Source organism: Gigantopelta aegis, chromosome 13 (genome assembly GCF_016097555.1).
Source record: "Gigantopelta aegis isolate Gae_Host chromosome 13, Gae_host_genome, whole genome shotgun sequence".
Taxonomy (NCBI): domain Eukaryota; kingdom Metazoa; phylum Mollusca; class Gastropoda; order Neomphalida; family Peltospiridae; genus Gigantopelta; species Gigantopelta aegis.
Window position 1 is genome coordinate 8,515,196 of NC_054711.1, and position 23,532 is coordinate 8,538,727.

The window sequence follows — 23,532 nt, forward strand, 5'->3', positions numbered from 1 at the left end:
TGATTTTTATATATGCACTTTCCCACAGACAGGAAAGCACATACCACAGTCTTTGACCAGTTGTGGTGCACTGGTTGGAATGAGAGAAAAACCCAATCAGTTGAATGGATCCACCGAGGTGGTTTGATCCTGCGACTCCAGCACCTCAGGCAAGCATTCAACTGACTGAGCAAAATCCAGCCCACCAACCAAGGCTACAGATATATGAAGCTATCTTAGCACAATGATATTGCATTTTCTCCATGTTGACGGGGTAACACACACCACAGCCTTTAATTTACCAGTCTTGAAGGAAGGAAATGTTTTATTTAAGGACACACTCAATACATTTTATTTACGGTTATATGGCGTCGAACATATGATTAAGGACCACACAGATATTGAGAGAGGAAACCCGCTGTTGCCACTCTTTTCGATTAGCAGGAAGGTATTTTTTATATGTACCATCCCACAGACAGGGTAGCACATACCATAGCCTTTGATATACCAGTCGTGGTGCACTAGCTGGAACGAGTTACCAGTCTTGAAGCACTGGTTGTAATCAATCAATCAACCACATGGCATTGTTTACACATACTGAAGGTTCAAGCACGTCGGTCATGGCTATTGGACACACAAAATGTGTCCAAGGCAGGTCAGGTTGCAACATAAAAACTATCGCTGAGTGGATCGATTCCATGACCTACTGAACCTCAAACAAAATCTCTACCACAAAGCAAATGTTGCTGTTTAGGGAGTCATCACCCTGGCTCCCCATCAGTCCCCTGAATCTAGTTCTTTATTAACTATGTTGATATGTTAATTTTTTAATGAAATACTACTACAAAAGGATTAAATATCAATGTTAAATACGGTAATATCCTAATTGCCTAATCTAAGAGAAGCAAGTAATCATTGCTCACTATGGCAATATTCTTAAATGGCTCCCTATAATGTACATGTAAGTTAGGGGAGCAAGTAATCATTGCTCACTATGGTAATATCTTAAATGGCTCCCCATAATCAAAGTTAGGGGAGCAATTAATCATTGCTCACTATGGCAATATCTTAAATGGCTCCCTATAATCTACATGTAAGTTAGGGGAGCAAGTAATCATTTCTCACTATGGCAATATCTTAAATGGCTCCCTATAATCTACATGTAAGTTAGGGGAGCAATTAATCATTGCTCACTATGGCAATATCTTAAATGGCTCCCTATAATCTACATGTAAGTTAGGGGAGCAATTAATCATTTCTCACTATGGCAATATCTTAAATGGCTCCCTATAATCTACATGTAAGTTAGGGGAGCAAGTAATCATTTCTCACTATGGCAATATCTTAAATGGCTCCCTATAATCTACATGTAAGTTAGGGGAGCAATTAATCACGGCAATATCTTAAATGGCTCCCTATAATCTACATGTAAGTTAGGGGAGCAATTAATCATGGCAATATCTTAAATGGCTCCGTATAATCTACATTAAGTTAGGGGAGCAAGTAATCATTTCTCACTATGGCAATATCTTAAATGGCTCCCTATAATCTACATTAAGTTAGGGGAGCAAGTAATCATTTCTCACTATGGTAATATCTTAAATAACTCCCTATAATCTAAGTTAAAGGAGCAATTAATCACTCCCCTTAATCGCAAAGTCCAGACTTACTACACTTCAAGCGAAGACTTTAGTATGAAACCACATCGTATGCCCAAAAAGGAAACAGAAGATTTAAATTTTATGTCTGATTTCATCAAATCATAATCAAGAAAACAAACAAACAAAAACACACTATAATATATTGAGTGAATAAAGGAATAGAAAAAACAAACCCAATAAAGAAAAATGTTAGAAATAGATGTACGATGCACAAACACATAAAACCAATTCAAGCCCATGCAGAATCAAAGTATTAATATGTGATAGAGGAATAGAAGATAGTACATATGATGCAGAGTCACTCGTATTTAGTTTCTTACATGCATGCAAAAACATAATTTGACACACATACATGTATAAAAGTACAAGTCATGCTAAAACATAATCTGACACCGACACTAGTACAAAATTAATATTTGGACTGCACCAGAAAGCTGTATTATATGAGATAACATGAGTGAATTGGAAGTACATTTCCACAGCCCATCATGGCAATAAAACAAATGTTTGCTGAGATTTGGGGGGGAGGGGGTAATAAACTTACAGAATACAGTTTGTTTTTTAATGTTGGCTGATTGCTTTATTTGCATCAACGTAATGGATATACTTATATTTATTTCCTGCGCATATGACTTATTTTCATATATATTTTATGTTTACAATGCATACAGATGAAAAGTGAAAACGTTAATATCTATCTCACTACAATGAATTTGATCAAAGGAAAAAGTAAAAGTACATAATTTAATTTTTTAAATATTTTTTGGGTAAATATTATTTTCTTGTTATTGTGTTACTTACCAGAATCATCAAAATCTGTACAAAGAAAAATGGATTTATAACATGTATAGCCCGTAAGTAAAAATCCATATATCAAGTATTGTTTTAAACTGTTTAAGTTAATTATACATGCATACTATGTATTATTTTTGTTTGATTACAATAAAATACTGATATAAACAGATACTAGGATAGTTTTTCACGAATATGTTAATTTGCATGTAACACCATCTGTTTGTTACATTTGTGTTCTTTTTTGATGGGTTTGTTTGGGGTTTTTTTAGGGTTTTTTTAACACTATAATTTTTTCTACCCCTGATATTAAATGAATTTACTTTAGCTACATGTATATATATTTCAAAGTTATTGGGATAGAGCTGACAATAGGTTGATGTTTGTTTTAATGGAACACAGTATATAAGATAGATATACTGTAAACCGTGAAAAAAATGTCGCGAAATTAATATGCACGCACTATTTTCCAGTTTGAAGTGTGCTTAAAGTGTTGTCTCGATTTTCTAGTAAACCATAAAGGAAAACACAAACAAAATACAGTCATAGTTCAATTTATTGAAAGTTGTATTAGAATATTCATTTTACTAAAGGTAACACAAATAAGTTAATAACTGGTAACGAACACTGATCAGAAACAAAAATATTCAGAAATAATTACTAGTAGTTGTTCCATTTCGCCAACTCATAAACATAAATCTTGAGCATGTGAATACTAATGTTTGTTTACATACAAATGTTTTGAATTGCTAACAGATACGTGTACTAGTAATTAAATTAGTCCAGCCTTTCTCCACCCTGTGGTAAATACTTGACGTTTCCGCTTTATTTCATCAAACACAGAAACGATACAGTTTGCGTGAATAGGTTTCATGGTGCTCAGTTTAAAACAAATGTTCACATAGTCTGGTGTCTTCCCACATTTCAACGCGGTTTCAACTTTTTGGAATAATAGTCGGTGAACTTGGTTTTTAACAAGTCTTTGAAGTCCTTATTTCCTGACAAGTCCAAAGGTTTATTGTTTTATCTACCAAAGGGTGTTAACAGTTAACAACTGAAGCTGTGAGTTGTGATTCTAATACAGGTGAGGTGGGTAGGGCCTAATCCCCTCTATAGACTCTGTACCAGGCACAATTGCTTGATGTAGAATAACAGAATATTGATTTACAGACAGTAACTGTATAACAATTACAGTGAGCTGTCTTTATCCACTTTTTTTTGGTTGAGCTGTCAACGGTCGTTCGCGAAATTTACACGTCACAAACATGTGCTAAGGTATACATTCGCGAGAAAAACACGTCACAATATTAATACGGTTTACAGTATCTGAAGAATACCAATATCCCTAGAAGTTAATTGAACCAAATGAGAGGTAAAATATATAATAAAACTAGAAAGGTCGCCATTAATATTATAATTTTATTATTATTGTAGTTGTATAGGAGAGGGACTAGTATGTTGGTAAACATGTGCTTAAACCTTTTGTTGTTTGTACAATGAAATATGACATCAATCAAACTAGAATGCGTTTCACTGTTTGTCGCATGAATACCTCTACTTTTGTTCAGTTTTTTTCTTTCTTTCGTTAACTTTATTAACATGCCTATATCAAAGGTTCCGTTATGTTCAGTTAAATGGATTTATGTAAGGGGCAGATAAATCTTAATGTGTAACTAGAAATAAATTTATCAAGATGCTGATACCAACATATGTACAGCTTGACAAAAAAACAAATGGAGAGAACTGACATACGCAACTAATACTATATACCCACTACACCATCTGGCCATATTGGGATTAAAAATAAATAAATTTAAAAAAAAAAAAAAAAAAACACCAACTAAACTTGTGGCTTACGAATGGACAGACACACCTAATACTATATACCCACTACACCATATGGCCATATTGGGATTAAAATTAAATAAAATAAAAAATAATTTAGAAAACACCAACTAAACTTGCGGCTTACGAATTGACATACATCTCAAAAAATATACACCCACTACACCATCTGGACATATTGGAAATTAAAATTAAATAAATAAAAAAAATAATAAAAAAACCCACCAACTAAACTTGCGGCTTACAAACTGACATGCATGCCTAAAAATATACATCCACTACACCATCTGGCCATATCGACATTTAATTTTTTTTTAATTAAAACAAAAAATAATTTAAATAATAATTTAAAAACTATCTAAATCTATGGCTTACGAAAAACACCATTATCCATTTTCGACAAACATCCTTTCCGACTCGTTTTTTTTTTCTCTTCAAACTTACCCTCGAAATCAGAATATCCGTGGTCAATGGGCTTTTTCGATAACAGAATTATGCCCCCTTTTTCGGTGGGTTGCTTGCTGCCGAGAGCTCGACTAGACAAAAGAACAATCCCACCGCCGGAATCCTCGGACGATTTGGGCTTCAGCGAAAATTTAGGAAGCCCGAACCCTGTGACAAGAAGCAAAGTGGAGAGCAACTCAAGGGAGACAACTCAAACTTAAAAAAACATAAGAGGCGTGAAGTTTTCTGTGCGTGCACTTGCGGTGATGAACGTTCTCGAGAAAACAGCGGTGTGTTGTTGTTGTTGTTGTTTTTTTATTTGCAGAAGGGTGACATAGTGGTATTAATGAATTAGTAATTAATAATGCGTTAAATGGTTGTTAATTAGTACGGTAATGTTGACAAGATGCAATGATGCAAATAAAACTCACAATATAAAAACAAAGATATAAAGACAACAATTAAACAGAAAACAATGTCTAATGTTTGAACTGGTTATTGTATCTGGCTTGAATGAATTAGTCATTCTTTAATGGCTTGTTAATTAGTAATTACTGACAAGATGCAATGCAATGATGCAAATAAAATGCACAATATAAAAATATAAAAAAATAAATAAAAAAATAAATAAGTAAACAATATTGATTAATTTATATGGTTTGAATGAATTAGTAATTCGTTAATGGCTTGTTAATTAGTAATTACTGACAAGATGCAATGCAATGATGCAAATAAAATGCACAATATAATTTTTTTTTTTACAAAAACAATAAGCAAAGAATATTGAATAATTTATAAGGTTTGAATGAATTAGTCATTAATTAATGGCTTGTTAACTAGTAACTATTGACAAGATGCAATGCAATGATGCAAATAAAATGCACAATATAATTTTTTTTTTTTTTTTTAAACAATAAGCAAAGAATATTGAATAATTTATATGGTTTGAATGAATAAGTCATTCTTTAATGACTTGTTAATTAGTAATTATTGACAAGATGCAATGCAATGATGCAAATAAAATGCACAATATAAAAAAAGAATATAAAATAAAATAAAAACAATAAGCAAACAATACCGATTAATTTATATGGCTTGAATGAATTGGTCGTTTTTAATTGCTTGTTAATTAGTAGTTTTGACAAGATGCAATGTAATGATGCAAATAAAATGCACAATATAAAAAAAATATATTTTTTTTTTTTTAAATAAGCAAACAATATTGATTAATTTATATGGCTTGAATAAATTAGTCATTTTTAATGACTTGTTAATTTGTTATAATGACAAGATGCAATGCAATGATGCAAATAAATTCAAAACAAAAACAAGATACAAAACAATAAGGAAACTATGCGTAACTATAAGACAACATTTAATGCACGAACCAGTTATTATATATATTGAATTAAGTCATTCTTTAATTGCTTTTTAATTAGTAAATTAATGTTAACAACATGCTGCACCATGCAATGCAATGATGCAAATAAAACTCAAAATATAAAAACAAGGTAAAAAAACGATAAGCAAACAATAAGAAGCTACATGTATAAGCCGATGCAATGAAGCAAATAAAACTCACAATAATAAAGAGATTTAAAGGACAGACCCTAGTTTTAAACACTAAGGCATAATTTTCACCTAGACTCTAGTTTCAACCCATAAAAATGGACACTAAGTTTGGTTAATTTACAAATCTGTAACAAATTTGGATACAACAGAGTGAAGAGTCTGTGACATTGAGATACTCTTAAAAATAGACTAAAGCGCGATTCCAAAAACAGTTACTTCTCAGACGAACATGCGTTTTTAAAAATACGAAAAATGCATTTTGTGGTATTAGAAACACAAGGATGACCAGGAACACTTCGGTTGTACGGAAATGGATAATCTAAATAATAAAATCTAAGTAGTGTTTGATTTCAGTCATCATAAATGACTCTAATAGTGAAAAATATACTGTAATATTTAAAAACTAGGACCTGTCCCTTTAAAACCCAATAAGCAAACAGTACATAACTATATGTACATAAGACAATGCCTAGTACATGAGATGGTTAGTATATCAGACACGAGTCAAGGACATTATGCAAGAGGGGTGTCTGGACTGTGGCAAACAAACTTTCGTAGGGGTCGGGCCATACTCCCCCAGAAAAAAAATATTTAAAAAAAAGAAAACCATCTGAATTTAGAATTAAAACTAATGCAGTGCTCAAAGGTCACATCATATTTTAGAGCTGAGTTTTGAAAGTTGTTGTTTTGTTTTAACTTTTCTTTCTTTCACTGTATATATGATACTCGTTTAATTTTGCACAAAATTCATTTTGAAATACACTGCATTTGCTAAAAATTCATAAAATAAACAATAAGTTGTAAACAATGTGTTAGTTAACAGTAAAAAATGTAGCAGCTGAAAATATTTTACACTGCCTAATAACGTGAGTCAGTGGCTGTTTGTATTGTTTAACAACTCCACTAGAGCACATTTATTCGTTAATCACCGGCTATTGGATGTCAAACATGTGGTAATTCTGACACACTATCTTCAGAGAAAACCCACTACATATTTTCATTAACAGCAAGATATTTTCTTATTTGCACTTTTCCACAGGCAGGAAAAACAAAAAATCAGAGAATGTGTCCACTAAGAAGATTCGATCCTTCAACCATAGCACCTCAGGCGATTACTCTACTGACTGAGCTAGATCCTGCCCTTTATGCATATTATATTAGGTTACCACATATTGCCGTGTATTAGCTGACTTTTGAAGCCTAGAAATACTTTCCAAAAGAAGAGAGTCGGCTTATACACGGAGGAAACAAATTGGTTCATAAAATTCCGATCGGTAACTTAGCTCAGAAATGTGACCTTTATAAAAAGCTGATTGCTTTATGTGGGACAGTTCGTACTAAACTACATTGCAGAAGAGAAATATGGCTTCCTGCGACAAAACAAGCAGCTGTTTAAGCAAGGTTTAACCATGCATGCAAACAACAGGAACAAATGTTAGCTCTGTGCAAAAACAGAATTAAAATTAAAAGCTTAGTATTTAAACAAGAAGTGCAAGAAAACATTTGGATTAAATGTATACAGTTAGCAAGCAGGTGCAATGTGATACCAAAAAACATAAAATGAAAAACATTTAAACAAAAAATATAACATACTGAATAAACAAACAATACAAGTGTAGAGTTGCTACAACAATGGTTGTTAAACATTAGGAGGCGAACTTAAGAATCTGTCGTCCACAGCATTTTTTGTTTTCAATTGCCACTTCTGCAGCAAAAAAAATATGACTGCAGTTATGTTGTTGCATGTAGACATATTTCAAATGTGACACCAAATATATTCATTTTGCTGTCGTTGAGGAGTTTTACCGATGGCTGTAATTTGTATCCCGATCCACAGCAAATTATATCTCAACGATGGCAGTTGCCATCGGTGCCATCAGTAAGCACCATTTTAGTGGAGTGATCTTCAACTGACAATCTACCTTTTGTGTCCTACTCTTAATAAATAAAGATATAAATATGGTTTGTGAACACCCCAACCCCCACCTCCCGGCTTCCCACTAGAGGCTGAGACCCCCACCCTCCACCCCTGGCTACCCACTAGAGGCTGATACCCCCACCCTCCACCCCCGGCTACCCACTAGAGGCTGAGACCCCCACCCTCCACCCCCGGCTTCCCACTAGAGGCTGAGACCCCCACCCTCCACCCCCGGCTTCCCACTAGAGGCTGAGACCCCCACCCTCCACCCCCGGCTTCCCACTAGAGGCTGAGACCCCCACCCTCCACCCCCGGCTTCCCACTAGAGGCTGAGACCCCCACCCTCCACCCCCGGCTTCCCACTAGAGGCTGAGACCCCCACCCTCCACCCCCGGCTTCCCACTAGAGGCTGAGACCCCCACCCTCCACCCCCGGCTTCCCACTAGAGGCTGAGACCCCCACCCTCCACCCCCGGCTTCCCACTAGAGGCTGAGACCCCCACCCTCCACCCCCGGCTTCCCACTAGAGGCTGAGACCCCCACCCTCCACCCCCGGCTACCCACTAGAGGCTGAGACCCCCACCCTCCACCCCCGGCTTCCCACTAGAGGCTGAGACCCCCCCCCCCCCCCCCCACCCTCCACCCCCGGCTTCCCACTAGAGGCTGAGACCCCCACCCTCCACCCCCGGCTACCCACTAGAGGCTGAGACCCCCACCCTCCACCCCCGGCTTCCCACTAGAGGCTGAGACCCCCACCCTCCATCCCCGGCTTCCCACTAGAGGCTGAGACCCCCACCCTCCACCCCCGGCTACCCACTAGAGGCTGAGACCCCCACCCTCCACCCCCGGCTTCCCACTAGAGGCTGAGACCCCCACCCTCCACCCCCGGCTACCCACTAGAGGCTGAGACCCCCACCCTCCACCCCCGGCTACCCACTAGAGGCTGAGACCCCCACCCTCCATCCCCGGCTTCCCACTAGAGGCTGAGACCCCCCCCCCCCACCCCCGGCTTCCCACTAGAGGCTGAGAGACCCCCACCCTCCACCCCCGGCTTCCCACTAGAGGCCGAGACCCCCCCCCTCCCCCCCCGGCTACCCACTAGAGGCTGAGACCCCCACCCTCCACCCCCGGCTTCCCACTAGAGGCTGAGACCCCCCACCCCCTAAAAAGAGATTGTGCCCCCCTCCATACATCATTCCCAAAGGCCTGCCTTTATATTAACTCTCCCACAAACAAGACAGTTGATGTAGCACTAGCAGTCGCGGGCATGGTGGGAGGTGTCTGAACAGTTATATGATTCATCTGAGCAAAATCTGGCAATCCAAAAATATATATAGTCTGTATTCTACAAAATATATATAGTCTGTATTCTACAAAATATATATATATAGTCTGTATTCTACAAAATATATATAGTCTGTATTCTACAAAATATATATAGTCTGTATTCTACAAAATATATAAAGTCTGTATTCTACAAAATATATCATCAGGAATCCATTTTTTATGTTAACCCGTGATGCATTTATTGCAGGGGAGAGGGGGGGGGAGGAGAGGGGGGATTAAATTGTGTCAATAAATTTGACCTCTAGTTGCATTTTAGAAACAGATTAAAGTAAAAGCGGTTAAGATGTGTCATATAATTATGTGCAAACTTGTGATCAGGATGAGGTAAATTTAAAACTGATGGATCACAATATCAGAATTTCTGCCAGAGGGTAAAACAGGTATGGTGCCATACCCAAAACATTTTTTTTTGAAGTTAACCTTTTGATAAAATTAATTACTCTTATCATTAATGTATGATTTTCTTAACCCTAACCCTAACCCTAAACTTAACCCATTTTCTTTCTGTGGGAGACCCCCCATGCCGCCTGGTGACTGTGGTTGCATTAATTCAATTCCATAGGGCCATAGCCCATACCCAGAAATTTCTTTCTGGCAGAAATACTGAATATTAGTGTTAGGTGTTAAAAAATATAACAGATGATCAACACAAGGAAACCTATTTTTAACAATAATCTATGTTTGACATGCGCAGTCAACAATATTTTGCAACATATAAAGCAACATGTATCTAGACTCCGATAATCAGAACCATTCCCCACCATTCCTTAAAAAGCTATGTCGGTTTTTATTCCTAATCTTGGAGTAAAAAATTCCCAATCAATGTAAATATTTCTCATTTTTTAATTATTATATAAAGGCATGTTTTGAAAACAATACATAAGACTAGATATTAATTTGAATAAATACAAGTATATGTGTTAAATTAGACACTGCATAATCATACATGTATCTATGGATAAAACAGAATTTAATTTCAATGATTAAATCATTTTTTAAGTCAAATTATCCCTCCAATATTAGCACTATTTCAGGGCATTGTGCAATATTAATATCAATACCAATATAATGGAATGAAATAGATGTTTAACGACACCCCAGCACAAAAAATATATCGGCTATTGGGTGTTAAACTATGGTAAAGGCAAAAATAATGTATTTTATAATACCAAAGTCATATGCAAACGATGTTGTCTGATTTTACAGAAGATAGTTATTTTAATCCAAATATTATTATTTCGAACTAAGGTTTTATAAATCAATTCTGCCTCAGATTGTTGTATCATTGCATACTTTTTTATGTTGCAAAACAGATGCTGACCATTTCCAAAAAACTAAATAATAATAGTAATAATAATAAATTGTGTACTCAATTCTATAACTAATTACTTGAAAAGAAAACCATTTAAGTAAAACAACTGACATCTAACAAAAAAGATGCAGACAAACACAACATAACACTCGTAAAAACATTCACATTTTGTTGAAAAAAAGTTGACGATCATTTCGAAGGGACATCTCAGCCCACTGTGTAATCAGTGCTAACTAGAAAAGGAAAGGAATGTGTATTTTAACTCTGTGGACGATACCAGCAGGAAATTGAATTAAAGTTTGTTTTGTTTTATTCATTAACGACACCATTAGAGCACATTGATTCATTAATCATCGGCTATTGGATGTCAAACATTTGGCAATTTTGACATAGTTTCAGAGAGGAAATCTGCTACATTTTTCATTAGTAGCAAGGATCTTTTATATGCACCGTCCCAGACAGGACAGCACATACCATGTCCTTTGTTACACCAGTTGTAGAGCACTGGTTGGACTATATAATAAGTGCTAACTAGAAAAGGAGAGGAAAGTTTCTTTAAATCTCTGGATACTAAAAACAGAAAATTAAAATAAAGTTTGTTTTGTTTAATGACACCACTAGAGCACATTGATTTATTAATCATCGGCTACTGGAAGTCAAACATATGGTAATTTTTACATAGTCTTGGAGAGAAAACCCGCTACATTTCTCCATTAGTAGCAATGGATCTTTTATATGCACCATCCCAAAGATAGGATAGTACATACTACGTTTTTTGATATACCAGTTATGGTGCACCAGCTTGAATGAGAAATAGCCAAATGGGTCACTGACAGGGATCGATCCTAGACCGACCACGCATCAGGCAAGCTCTCAACCACTGAGCTACATCCTGCACAACTAGAAGGTAATTCAGCCCGGTGGAATCCCTTTATATCAATCCACAATGAAATCAATGTTGGGGTTTTAGACATCATTCACCAAATCACCAAATGCGAATTAAGCTTGAAAATGTGGCGAATACATTCCATTATTAATTTGCCAAAAAGCTAATTTGAAACCCATTCATCTTTTGTAGGTCATTTCTCTAATTATAATTTGAATTTGTCTATAGATTTGCAGACCAAATTCATCAAATTTATATTAACCTTTTTCAGCTTGGTCCCAAGCATGTCCGGTTTAGAGGAGTGTCACTGTAATAATTAAAATTCTTCAAATATTTTAAATACTTTTGTAAATGACAAAAAAAAGGCTGAAGTGTTCTCTTTAGTCTTTGTGAATAGCAACAGGCAAAGAGCTAATGTCACCCACTGTTAATGAACTTCAACTTTTTCTCTACAATTTTAGGATCATATCTTTTCGCTCTTCTCTCAGAAACATACCTTTAGCTGCTGTCGAGGGTTTGGCCGAGACTAGAGTTATGGCCCCTGAGCTGTCGGATGATGCTGTCGAGTCGGGAATTTCCCCATCCATGTGTTTGAACTGAGGTCGGAGTGGGTCGTACGATGTCTGCGACACAGAGGAAGACGTATCGGAGTGGCTGTCATGGCTGTGGTAGAAAAGAAAGGAATGTTTTATTTAACGACCCACTCAGCACATTTTCACTTATGGTTATACGGAAGGAAGGAAATCTTTTATTTAACAATGCACTCCACACATTTTATTTATGGTTGTATGGCATCAGACATATGGTTAAGGACCACACAGATATTGAGAGAGGAAACCCGCTTCAGCTAAGCAATGGGCCACTCTTTCCGATTAGCATCAAGAAATCTTTTATACACAGGACAGCACATACCACAACCTTTGATATACCAGTTGTGGTGCACTGACTGGAACGAGAAACAGCCCAATGGGCCCACTGACAGGGATCGATCCTAGACTGACTGCGCATCAGGTGAGTAATTTACAACTGGGCTACGTCTCTCGGCTATTGGATGTCAAACATTTGATAATTTAGATATATAGTCTTAGAGAGGAAACCCGCTATATTTTTAAATTCGTAGTAAAGGGTCTTTTATATGCACCATCTAAGAGACAGGATAGCACATACTACGGCCTTTGATATACCAGTCGTTGGGAACTGACTGGAATGAGAAATAGCACAATAAGCCCATCGACGGGTATCGATCCTAGACCGACTGCACATCAAGCGAGTGCTTTACCACTGGGCTACGTCCCGCCCCACAAAGTACAGCTAGACAAAACAGATTTAAACTATATAGCTCATAGATATTAACTTTATTATAGAGTTAACTTTTACAATTTAAACTGATCGAACACATAAAACATACAATAGACTTACACTGATCGTGATGATTGTTCTGACACAGTGTCGCTCTCGGCGACGGACGATGGGCCCGATGAAGCCGATGTCTGGGACATCGCGGGAAGACGGGGGGAGTGCTGCGCGTCGGCCACCTGCTGACCTCGGCGTTTCTTTGCGTCGCTCTTCCGCACGGTGCTGTCACTGGAAGATCATAACAACATCGTTAACGTCGTATGCAATGTCTAAATATCATAAAACTCACGGTGCTGTCATTGGAATATCACAACAACATCATCGTCAACATCGTATGTAATGTCTAAATATCACAACATTTACTGTGCTGTCAATGGAATATCACAACATCGTCAACATTGTATGTAATGTCTAAATATCACAACATTTACTGTGCTGTCACTGGAATATCACAACATCGTCAACATTGTATGTAATGTCTAAATATCACAACATTTACTGTGCTGTCACTGGAATATCACAACATCGTCAACATTGTATGTAATGTCTAAATATCACAACATTTACTGTGCTGTCACTGGAATATCACAACATCGTCAACATTGTATGTAATGTCTAAATATCATAAAATTCACAGTGCTGTCACTGGAATCTCACCACAAACATTGTCAATATCGTATGTAATGTCTGTATTAAACCATAAATATCATAAAATTCACGGTGCCGTCACTGGAATCACACAACAAAAACACTGTCAACATTGTATGTAATGTCTGTATTAAACCATAAAATTCACGGTGCCGTCACTGGAATCACACAACAAAAACATTGTCAATATCGTATGTAATGTCTGTATTAAACCATAAATATCATAAAATTCACGGTGCTGTCACTGGAATCACACAACAAAAACATTGTCAATATTGTATGTAATGTCTGTATTAAACCATAAATATCATAAAATTCACGGTGCTGTCATTGGAATCTCACCACAAACATTGTCAATATTGTATGTAATGTCTGTATTAAACCATAAATATCATAAAATTCACAGTGCTGTCACTGGAATCACACCACAAACATTGTCAATATTGTATGTAATGTCTGTATTAAACCATAAATATCATAAAATTCACGGTGCTGTCATTGGAATCTCACCACAAACATTGTCAATATTGTATGTAATGTCTGTATTAAACCATAAATATCATAAAATTTACAGTGCTTTCACTGGAATCACACCACAAATATTGTAAAATATCGTATGTAATGTCTGTATTAAACCATAAATATCATAAAATTCATGGTGCTGGCACTGGAATCACACCACAAACATTGTCAATATCGTATGTAATGTCTGTATTAAACCATAAATATCATAAAATTCACGGTGCTGTCACTGGAATCACACAACAAAAACATTGTCAACATTGTATGTAATGTCTGTATTAAACCGTAAATATCATAAAATTCATTATATTATGCAAATTTAAATAATAGACACTTCTCAATTTTCAATTTATTACCATGTCAAAATTTACAAAATAAAATGTTCCTTGCATGGGTTTCATTGATCTAAGCCTTACAGTTTTTGAGAAATGGAGCTGAACTTGACATATACCAAAGACAGAAGCTGACATTCTCATTCAAACCAGTGCATCTGTGGGAAAGTGCATATAAAAGATCCCTTGCTGCTAATGAAAAAAATGTAGCAGGTTTCATCTGATGACCTTATGTCAGAATTACTAAATGTCCACCATCCAATAGTCGAAGATTAATTAATCAATGTGCTCTAGTGGTGGTGTCGTTAAACAAAACAACCTTTAATTTGACACACACTTGTCACTACTGGAAACTTCATATCTATATCTTTCACTTCTAAAAGTTGACACACACTTGCCACTACTGGAAACTTCATACTTATATCTTTCACTTCTAAAAGTTGACAAACACTTGCCACTACTGGAAACTTCATACTTATATCTTTCACTTCTAAAAGTTGACACACACTTGCCACTACTGGAAACTTCATACTTATATCTTTCACTTCTAAATGTTGACACACACTTGCCACTACTGGAAACTTCATACTTATATCTTTCACTTCTAAAAGTTGACACACACTTGCCACTACTGGAAACTTCATACTTATATCTTTCACTTCTAAAAGTTGACACACACTTGCCACTACTGGAAACTTCATACTTATATCTTTCACTTCTAAAAGTTGACACACACACTTGCCACTACTGGAAACTTCATACTTATATCTTTCACTTCTAAATGTTGACACACACTTGCCACTACTGGAAACTTCATACTTATATCTTTCACTTCTAAATGTTGACACACACACTTGCCACTACTGGAAACTTCATACTTATATCTTTCACTTCTAAATGTTGACACACACTTGCCACTACTGGAAACTTCATACTTATATCTTTCACTTCTAAAAGTTGACACACACACTTGCCACTACTGGAAACTTCATATTTATATCTTTCACTTCTAAAAGTTGACACACACACTTGCCACTACTGGAAACTTCATATTTATATCTTTCACTTCTAAAAGTTGACACACATACTTGCCACTACTGGAAACTTCATACTTATATCTTTCACTTCTAAATGTTGACACACACACTTGCCACTACTGGAAACTTCATATTTATATCTTTCACTTCTAAAAGTTGACACACATACTTGCCACTACTGGAAACTTCATACTTATATCTTTCACTTCTAAATGTTGACACACACACTTGCCACTACTGGAAACTTCATATTTATATCTTTCACTTCTAAATGTTGACACACACTTGCCACTACTGGAAACTTCATACTTATATCTTTCACTTCTAAATGTTGACACACACACTTGCCACTACTGGAAACTTCATACTTATATCTTTCACTTCTAAATGTTGACACACGCTTGCCACTACTGGAAACTTCATACTTATATCTTTCACTTCTAAATGTCATCAAGGTAACATTGTCTTCAGTTGTCAATATTGAGAAAAGAAATTTAATATCAGTCTTCAAAATTTATATCATCCACACAATACAATACATGTCTATGCCAGTATTCAGTAAAAAAAAACCCAACAAAATTGTTTAAAAGTTTGTTTTGTTTAACGACACCACTAGAGCACATTGATTATTAATCATTGGTTATTGGATGTCAAACATTTGGTAATTCTGACACGTAGTCTTCAGTTAAGTTTGTTTTGTTTAACGACACCACTAGAGCACATTGATTTATTAATCATTGGTTATTGGATGTCAAACATTTGGTAATTCTGACACGTAGTCTTCAGTTAAAAGTTTGTTTTGTTTAACGACACCACTAGAGCACATTGATTTATTAATCATTGGTTATTGGATGTCAAACATTTGGTAATTCTGACACGTAGTCTTCAGTTAAAAGTTTGTTTTGTTTAACGACACCACAAGAGCACATTGATTTATTAATCATCGGCTATTGGATGTCAAACATTTGGTAATTCTGACATGTAGTCTTCAGTTAAAAGTTTGTTTTGTTTAACGACACCACTAGAGCACATTGATTTATTAATCATCGGCTATTGGATGTCAAACATTTGGTAATTCTGACATGTAGTCTTCAGTTAAAAGTTTGTTTTGTTTAACGACACCACTAGAGCACATTGATTTATTAATCATTGGTTATTAGATGTCAAACATTTGGTAATTCTGACACGTAGTCTTCAGTTAAAAGTTTGTTTTGTTTAACGACACCACTAGAGCACATTTATTTATTAATCATCGGCTATTGGATGTCAAACATTTGGTAATTCTGACATTAGTCTTAGAGAGGAAACCTGCTACATTTTTCCATTAGTAGCAAGGGATCTTTTATATATGTACTATCCCACAGACAGGATGGCACATACCACGGCTTTCAATATACCAGTCGTGGTGCACTGGCTGGAACAAGAAATAGCCCAAAAGGGCCCACTGACGGGGATCGATCCTACATCGACCGCACATCAGGTGAGCACTTTCCCACCACACAAAATATTTGTAAACAAACATGTAACAGAATTTTCTAACACTATTTCACAAACGAGATTCTGTGATTTAATTATCTACATTAAAATGTGCTACTATCTTTTTGTATGATCACTATTTTAAATATGAAATTATTTTACATGTGTACATCAACAAATAGAAACATGTTCAAAAAACAAAACAAAACAAACTTTACATTGCCACTGTGATAAATGTCACGTTAAAATCACACAAATTTAATGCAAAACTAATAGAATAACAAAGAATCGAAGCGTATAAATATTTTTTTTAAATTTGGTGCAAATATGTTTTTGAAAAAATAAACTACCGTACAATGAAGCTTTGATTACAAGACATGCACAGTGACAACATGATAACTAGAAAATAGGAAAAGTTCAAAACAGATGTGGCTTAAAAATTTATTTTCTTTAAATTCAAAAGTTCAGAATCAGAACTGTTCTAAACTTGAACACATGGGGTAGATATGACATGGGGCAGATATCATATGGGGTAGATATCACATGGGGGTAGATATCACATTGGGGTAGATATCACATGGGGGTAGATATCACATGGGGTAGATATCACATTGGGGTAGATATCACATGGGGTAGATATCACATTGGGGTAGATATCACATGGGGGTAGATATCACATGGGGGTAGATATCACATGGGGTAGATATCACTTGAGGTAGATGGGAGGTACTGTAATTTTTATTTTATATCTGATGAGACGACTGCAATTTCTTATCTATACATACTTTGTTTTAATAAAATCATACATTTTGATAATGGGGGATTCACCAAATTATCTATTAATTTTTTTTTTTTAAATTCAAAAACCAATTTAAAAACATTTTTAATAGTAAATTGTTTTTCCTAATTAAAATAAAATTTGCCAACTGTTTTCAAAATTCACAACTGGCTAATTAACCCTGGATAAGTTTTGGAACAGTAGTCAGCGTTATTTATTTAACATTTTCGTGTTCTTAATAGCACAATTTTATTGCTATATTCGAAAAAGTGAAGCACTAAGCTATTTAAATGTTAAGGTTTTAAATAACTGAATTATAAAAAGTAAAACAACAAATTAAAAAATATAATTAAAAAAACTGTTCTGAAACTAAATGGAAAAAGCAAAATGGATCAAAGATGAGTACAGCACAACACTCTACTTACACTAACATGAAAGCTGGCAGTCTAGCAAGCAAGAAAACAAACACCACACTAGTTACCAAACCTCAAGATTAAGTCAACATACTAGTTACTAAACCTCAAGATTAAGTCAACATACTAGTTACTAAACCTCAAGATTAAGTCAACATACTAGTTACTAAACCTCTTTTTAAGTCAACATACTAGTTACTAAATCTCTGTATAAGTAAACATACTAGTTCTTGAATCTGTTTAGTAAAATACTAGTTACTAAACATCTTTTTAAGTCAACATACTAGTTACTAAACCTCTGTTTAAGTCAACATACTAGTTACTAAATCTCTGTTTAAGTCAACATACTAGTTACACAGTAAAACATACTATCATGTAGTTATTAAACCTGTTTAAATAGTTAAATACACTAGTTACTAAATATCAGTTTAAACAGTGAAAAATACCAGTTACTAAATGTTTAACTAAATCTATGTTTAACTAAATAATACTAGTTACTAAACCTCTGTTTAAACACTGAAATGTATTAATTACTAAACCTCTATTCAAACGGTAAAATATACTAGTTACTAACCTTTGCTTAAACAGTGAATATATTAGTTATCAAACTTCAGTTTAAACACTGAAATAATTATACTAGTTAAAAAATCTACTTAAACAGTGAAATATACTCGTTATTAAAATTCACTTTAAAAAGTCAAATATCCCAGTTACTAAACCTATGTTTAAAAATGACGTATACTAGTTACTAACTGGTCTTTTAATGGTAACACAGTCGTTGATACTGGTTTATTGAGTGTAACAGACTACACATTCTTACTACAGCTAAAGAAACAAATGACCAAATATCAATATTAAAATCATGATTTAGTTCAACCTCTACATAACCAATTTAGTCATATGAAAAACAAATAAGTAATATCATATATCAAGAGAGGAATCAAAACAAGTTTGAAGTATGAAAATTCTAGAAAACCACAGAATAAAGACATTTTTTATTGGGAGGGAGTAACACATCAATTCAAAACAACCAATGAAAACAGGTGTTACATCTTTCAAGAGGCTTGCTGACCAATGAGAATGTGACATACCTGTCATGTTTGATCCATGTTTCAAGGCCACTTTCCCCTTCCTGTTTCAAACTGTCTGTGTCACCTGTGTCAGCTTCACATTCAGACGACTAGAAAACAAAAAAGAAAATATATTTTATATAAATAGCTCAGTAGTGTAGTGTTTAAGCCACTGGACTCGAGGCACCGGCCTCAGTGGTGCAGTGGTTATGCCACTGGACTCGAGGCTGGTAGCAGGCACCGGCCTCAGTGGTGCAGTGGTTACGTCGCTGGACTCGAGGCTGGTAGCAGGCACCGGCCTCAGTGGTGCAGTGGTTACGCCGCTGGACTCGAGGCTGGTAGCAGGCACCGGCCTCAGTGGTGCAGTGGTTACGCCGCTGGACTCGAGGCTGGTAGCAGGCACCGGCCTCAGTGGTGCAGTGGTTACGTCGCTGGACTCGAGGCTGGTAGCAGGCACCGGCCTCAGTGGTGCAGTGGTTACGCCGCTGGACTCGAGGCTGGTAGCAGGCACCGGCCTCAGTGGTGCAGTGGTTACGTCGCTGGACTCGAGGCTGGTAGCAGGCACGGGCCTCAGTGGTGCAGTGGTTACGTCGCTGGACTCGAGGCTGGTAGCAGGCACGGGCCTCAGTGGTGCAGTGGTTACGTCACTGGACTCGAGGCTGGTAGCAGGCACCGGCCTCAGTGGTGCAGTGGTTACGTCACTGGACTCGAGGCTGGTAGCAGGCACCGGCCTCAGTGGTGCAGTGGTTACGTCACTGGACTCGAGGCTGGTAGCAGGCACCGGCCTCAGTGGTGCAGTGGTTACGTCACTGGACTCGAGGCTGGTAGCAGGCACCGGCCTCAGTGGTGCAGTGGTTACGTCACTGGACTCGAGGCTGGTAGCAGGCACGGGCCTCAGTGGTGCAGTGGTTACGCCACTGGACTCGAGGCTGGTAGCAGGCACGGGCCTCAGTGGTGCAGTGGTTACGCCACTGGACTCGAGGCTGGTAGCAGGCACCGGTCTCAGTGGTGCAGTGGTTACGTCACTGGACTCGAGGCTGGTAGCAGGCACCGGCCTCAGTGGTGCAGTGGTTACGCCACTGGACTCGAGGCTGGTAGCAGGCACCGGCCTCAGTGGTGCAGTGGTTACGTCACTGGACTCGAGGCTGGTAGCAGGCACCGGCCTCAGTGGTGCAGTGGTTACGTCACTGGACTCGAGGCTGGTAGCAGGCACCGGCCTCAGTGGTGCAGTGGTTACGCCACTGGACTCGAGGCTGGTAGCAGGCACCGGCCTCAGTGGTGCAGTGGTTACGCCACTGGACTCGAGGCTGGTAGCAGGCACGGGCCTCAGTGGTGCAGTGGTTACGCCCTTGGACTAAGAGGCTGGTAGCAGGCACCGGCCTCAGTGGTGCAGTGGTTACGTCACTGGACTCGAGGCTGGTAGCAGGCACGGGCCTCAGTGGTGCAGTGGTTACGTCACTGGACTCGAGGCTGGTAGCAGGCACGGACCTTAGTGGTGCAGTGGTTACGCCATTGGACTCGAGGCTGGTAGCAGGCACCGGCCTCAGTGGTGCAGTGGTTACGCCATTGGACTCGAGGCTGGTAGCAGGCACCGGCCTCAGTGGTGCAGTGGTTACGCCATTGGACTCGAGGCTGGTAGCAGGCACCGGCCTCAGTGGTGCAGTGGTTACGCCATTGGACTCGAGGCTGGTAGCAGGCACCGGCCTCAGTGGTGCAGTGGTTACGTCACTGGACTCGAGGCTGGTAGCAGGCACCGGCCTCAGTGGTGCAGTGGTTACGTCACTGGACTCGAGGCTGGTAGCAGGCACCGGCCTCAGTGGTGCAGTGGTTACACCCTTGGACTAAGAGGCTGGTAGCAGGCACCGGCCTCAGTGGTGCAGTGGTTATGCCACTGGACTCGAGGCTGGTAGCAGGCACTGGCCTCAGTGGTGTATATTCTACCATCAACCATAGAAACCCCTTTACAAAAACTAGTGGTATAAACTATTTATGAATCTTGCATATGAGATATGTGATTGTGACAAGAAGTGTCTGACCTTGCTGCGTTTTGATGGAGGTCGGCGTGACCCGATGTTGCTCGCTAGCTGAGCTCTCATCTTGTTGACGGATGTGTCTAGAAGCGTCGTCGTGGGAACCGATCCGAACTCTTCTTCCTGGTCATTGCTCACCCGAGACACCTTGCTCTCATCAATGTCGTGAATAATATCTGCAGAATAATGACAATAGAGGTCAACACTAATGGAGCCTAATTCAATAAACTCTCAAAACTGTGATTTCACAGTGCAATGCAAAAAAAAGACTTGCAAGAATGATGTAAGACAACCTAAGAGAGTTTTATGAATTAGGCCCTTGGGCCCCATTCCACGAAGCGATCACCTAAGTACATAACTACCGTATATACTTACAGTGATGTTAGCGCTAAGATCGCTTCACTTAGTGGAACAGGGGCCCCAAGGGCCTAATTCATAACACTCTCTTAGGCTATGAAAGTTTGTTTTGTTCAACAATACCACTAGAGATCATTGATTAATTAATCATAAGTTACTGGATGTCAAATGCTGGGTCATTTTGACACAGTCAGAGGAAACGAGTTCGATTAGCAGCAAGGGATCTTTTATACACACTTTTCCATAAACAGGACAGTATATACCATAGCCTTTTATATACCATTCATGGGGAACTGATTGCGACAGGAAAAAACCCAATCAGAGAATGGGTTCACCGAAGGAGTTCGAATCATAATCTCAAAACATATCCATGTCGGGTACAACCTCTAAACTAGGTAACTGCATCCAGAACAAAATTATAAGTATTGAGTTCAAATTATTTTTAAATGTATTGAGTTGACATTAATGTTACTGAATATTATATAGTATTGTATGATAAATAAACATTTATTTTACAGAAATCAGACATGAAAGTGGTCTATGAAAAAAAATCCTGAAATTTTAATACTGTCGAACAGGTACCAAGATTGGCCCTGTGATTCAGTTAACCCTTATCCTGCCGCATTCTTTTTGCTAAATTTAAAGAATTTTCACCTGTTCTACATTTCTAGTAATTTTATTAAAATCCATGGGCATTTTAACATGAAATTACACCCATATATACCATAATGATCCACCTACGTAATGATAGCATTTTGTAGATGGTTATTTTATTTATGTTACCATGGCAACAGCTGCAAATTTCAATATACAATTTTTTCATTAATAATTAAGAAAACATGAATAAAACACTACTATTTTTCTTTTAATTTAAGTGTATGCTGTGATTTATTAAGCAGTGATTGATTTAAAGAAAAAATTAAGCAGACTGCTATTTTTTTCAGAATAATAGGGTGCAATGCACATACTGTCATCAACGCTTTTTTGTAAATTATGAAGATAATGTCCAACATTAATTATTATACATTTTTAGTAATATTATTAAAATCAGTTGACATTTCAGCATGAAATTACACACATATACTAAGAACATCCATCTACGTAACGCTAACATTTTTTTATAGTCAGTTATATTATTTATGTTACCATGGCAACAGCTGCAAATTTCAATATACCATATTTTCATTAATAATTATGAAAACTTTAATTAAAAACTTTTTTTTTTTTTTAAATTTAAGTCTATGCTGTGATTTATTAACCATACTGCTTGATGTAAAGAAAAAATTAAGTCGACAACCGCGGTTTGTCTGAAAAATAGGGTCAGATGCACATTCGGCTATCAACACATTTTTGTAAATTATGAACATAATTTCCAACATTAACTATTATACATTTCTGGAATATTATTAAAATCAGTTGATATTTCAGCATGAAATTACACACATATATACTAAGAATATCCACCTACATAACGCTAACATTTTATAGTCAGTTATATTATTTATGTTACCATGGCAACAGCTGCAAATTTCAATATACCATATTTTCATTAATAATTATGAAAACTTTAATTAAAAACTTTTTTTTTTTTTAAATTTAAGTCTATGCTGTGATTTATTAACCATACTGCTTGATGTAAAGAAAAAATTAAGTCGACAACCGCGGTTTGTCTGAAAAATAGGGTAAGATGCACAATCGGCTATCAACACATTTTTGTAAATTATGAACATAATTTCCAACATTAACTATTATACATTT

General features: G+C 37.1%; 1 protein-coding gene across 5 annotated transcripts in view; it reads right to left on the bottom strand.

Moving 5' to 3' along the window:
- The window catches only part of LOC121387389, a 133,768-nt gene that overhangs the window by 17,921 nt on the left and 92,315 nt on the right, over positions 1-23,532 (bottom strand). For 2 of the 5 annotated variants that reach the window (XM_041518491.1, XM_041518487.1), the window contains exons 16-22: positions 21,424-21,593; positions 19,409-19,497; positions 18,330-18,350; positions 13,175-13,339; positions 12,252-12,418; positions 4,722-4,889; positions 2,442-2,456 (exon numbers count right to left, since the gene is read on the bottom strand). In XM_041518491.1, coding sequence (XP_041374425.1) covers positions 2,442-2,456; positions 4,722-4,889; positions 12,252-12,418; positions 13,175-13,339; positions 18,330-18,350; positions 19,409-19,497; positions 21,424-21,593 — 795 coding nt within the window. The remainder of the gene's footprint in view (positions 1-2,441; positions 2,457-4,721; positions 4,890-12,251; positions 12,419-13,174; positions 13,340-18,329; positions 18,351-19,408; positions 19,498-21,423; positions 21,594-23,532) is intronic. The other 3 variants (XM_041518490.1, XM_041518488.1, XM_041518492.1) reach the window with 3 other exon arrangements.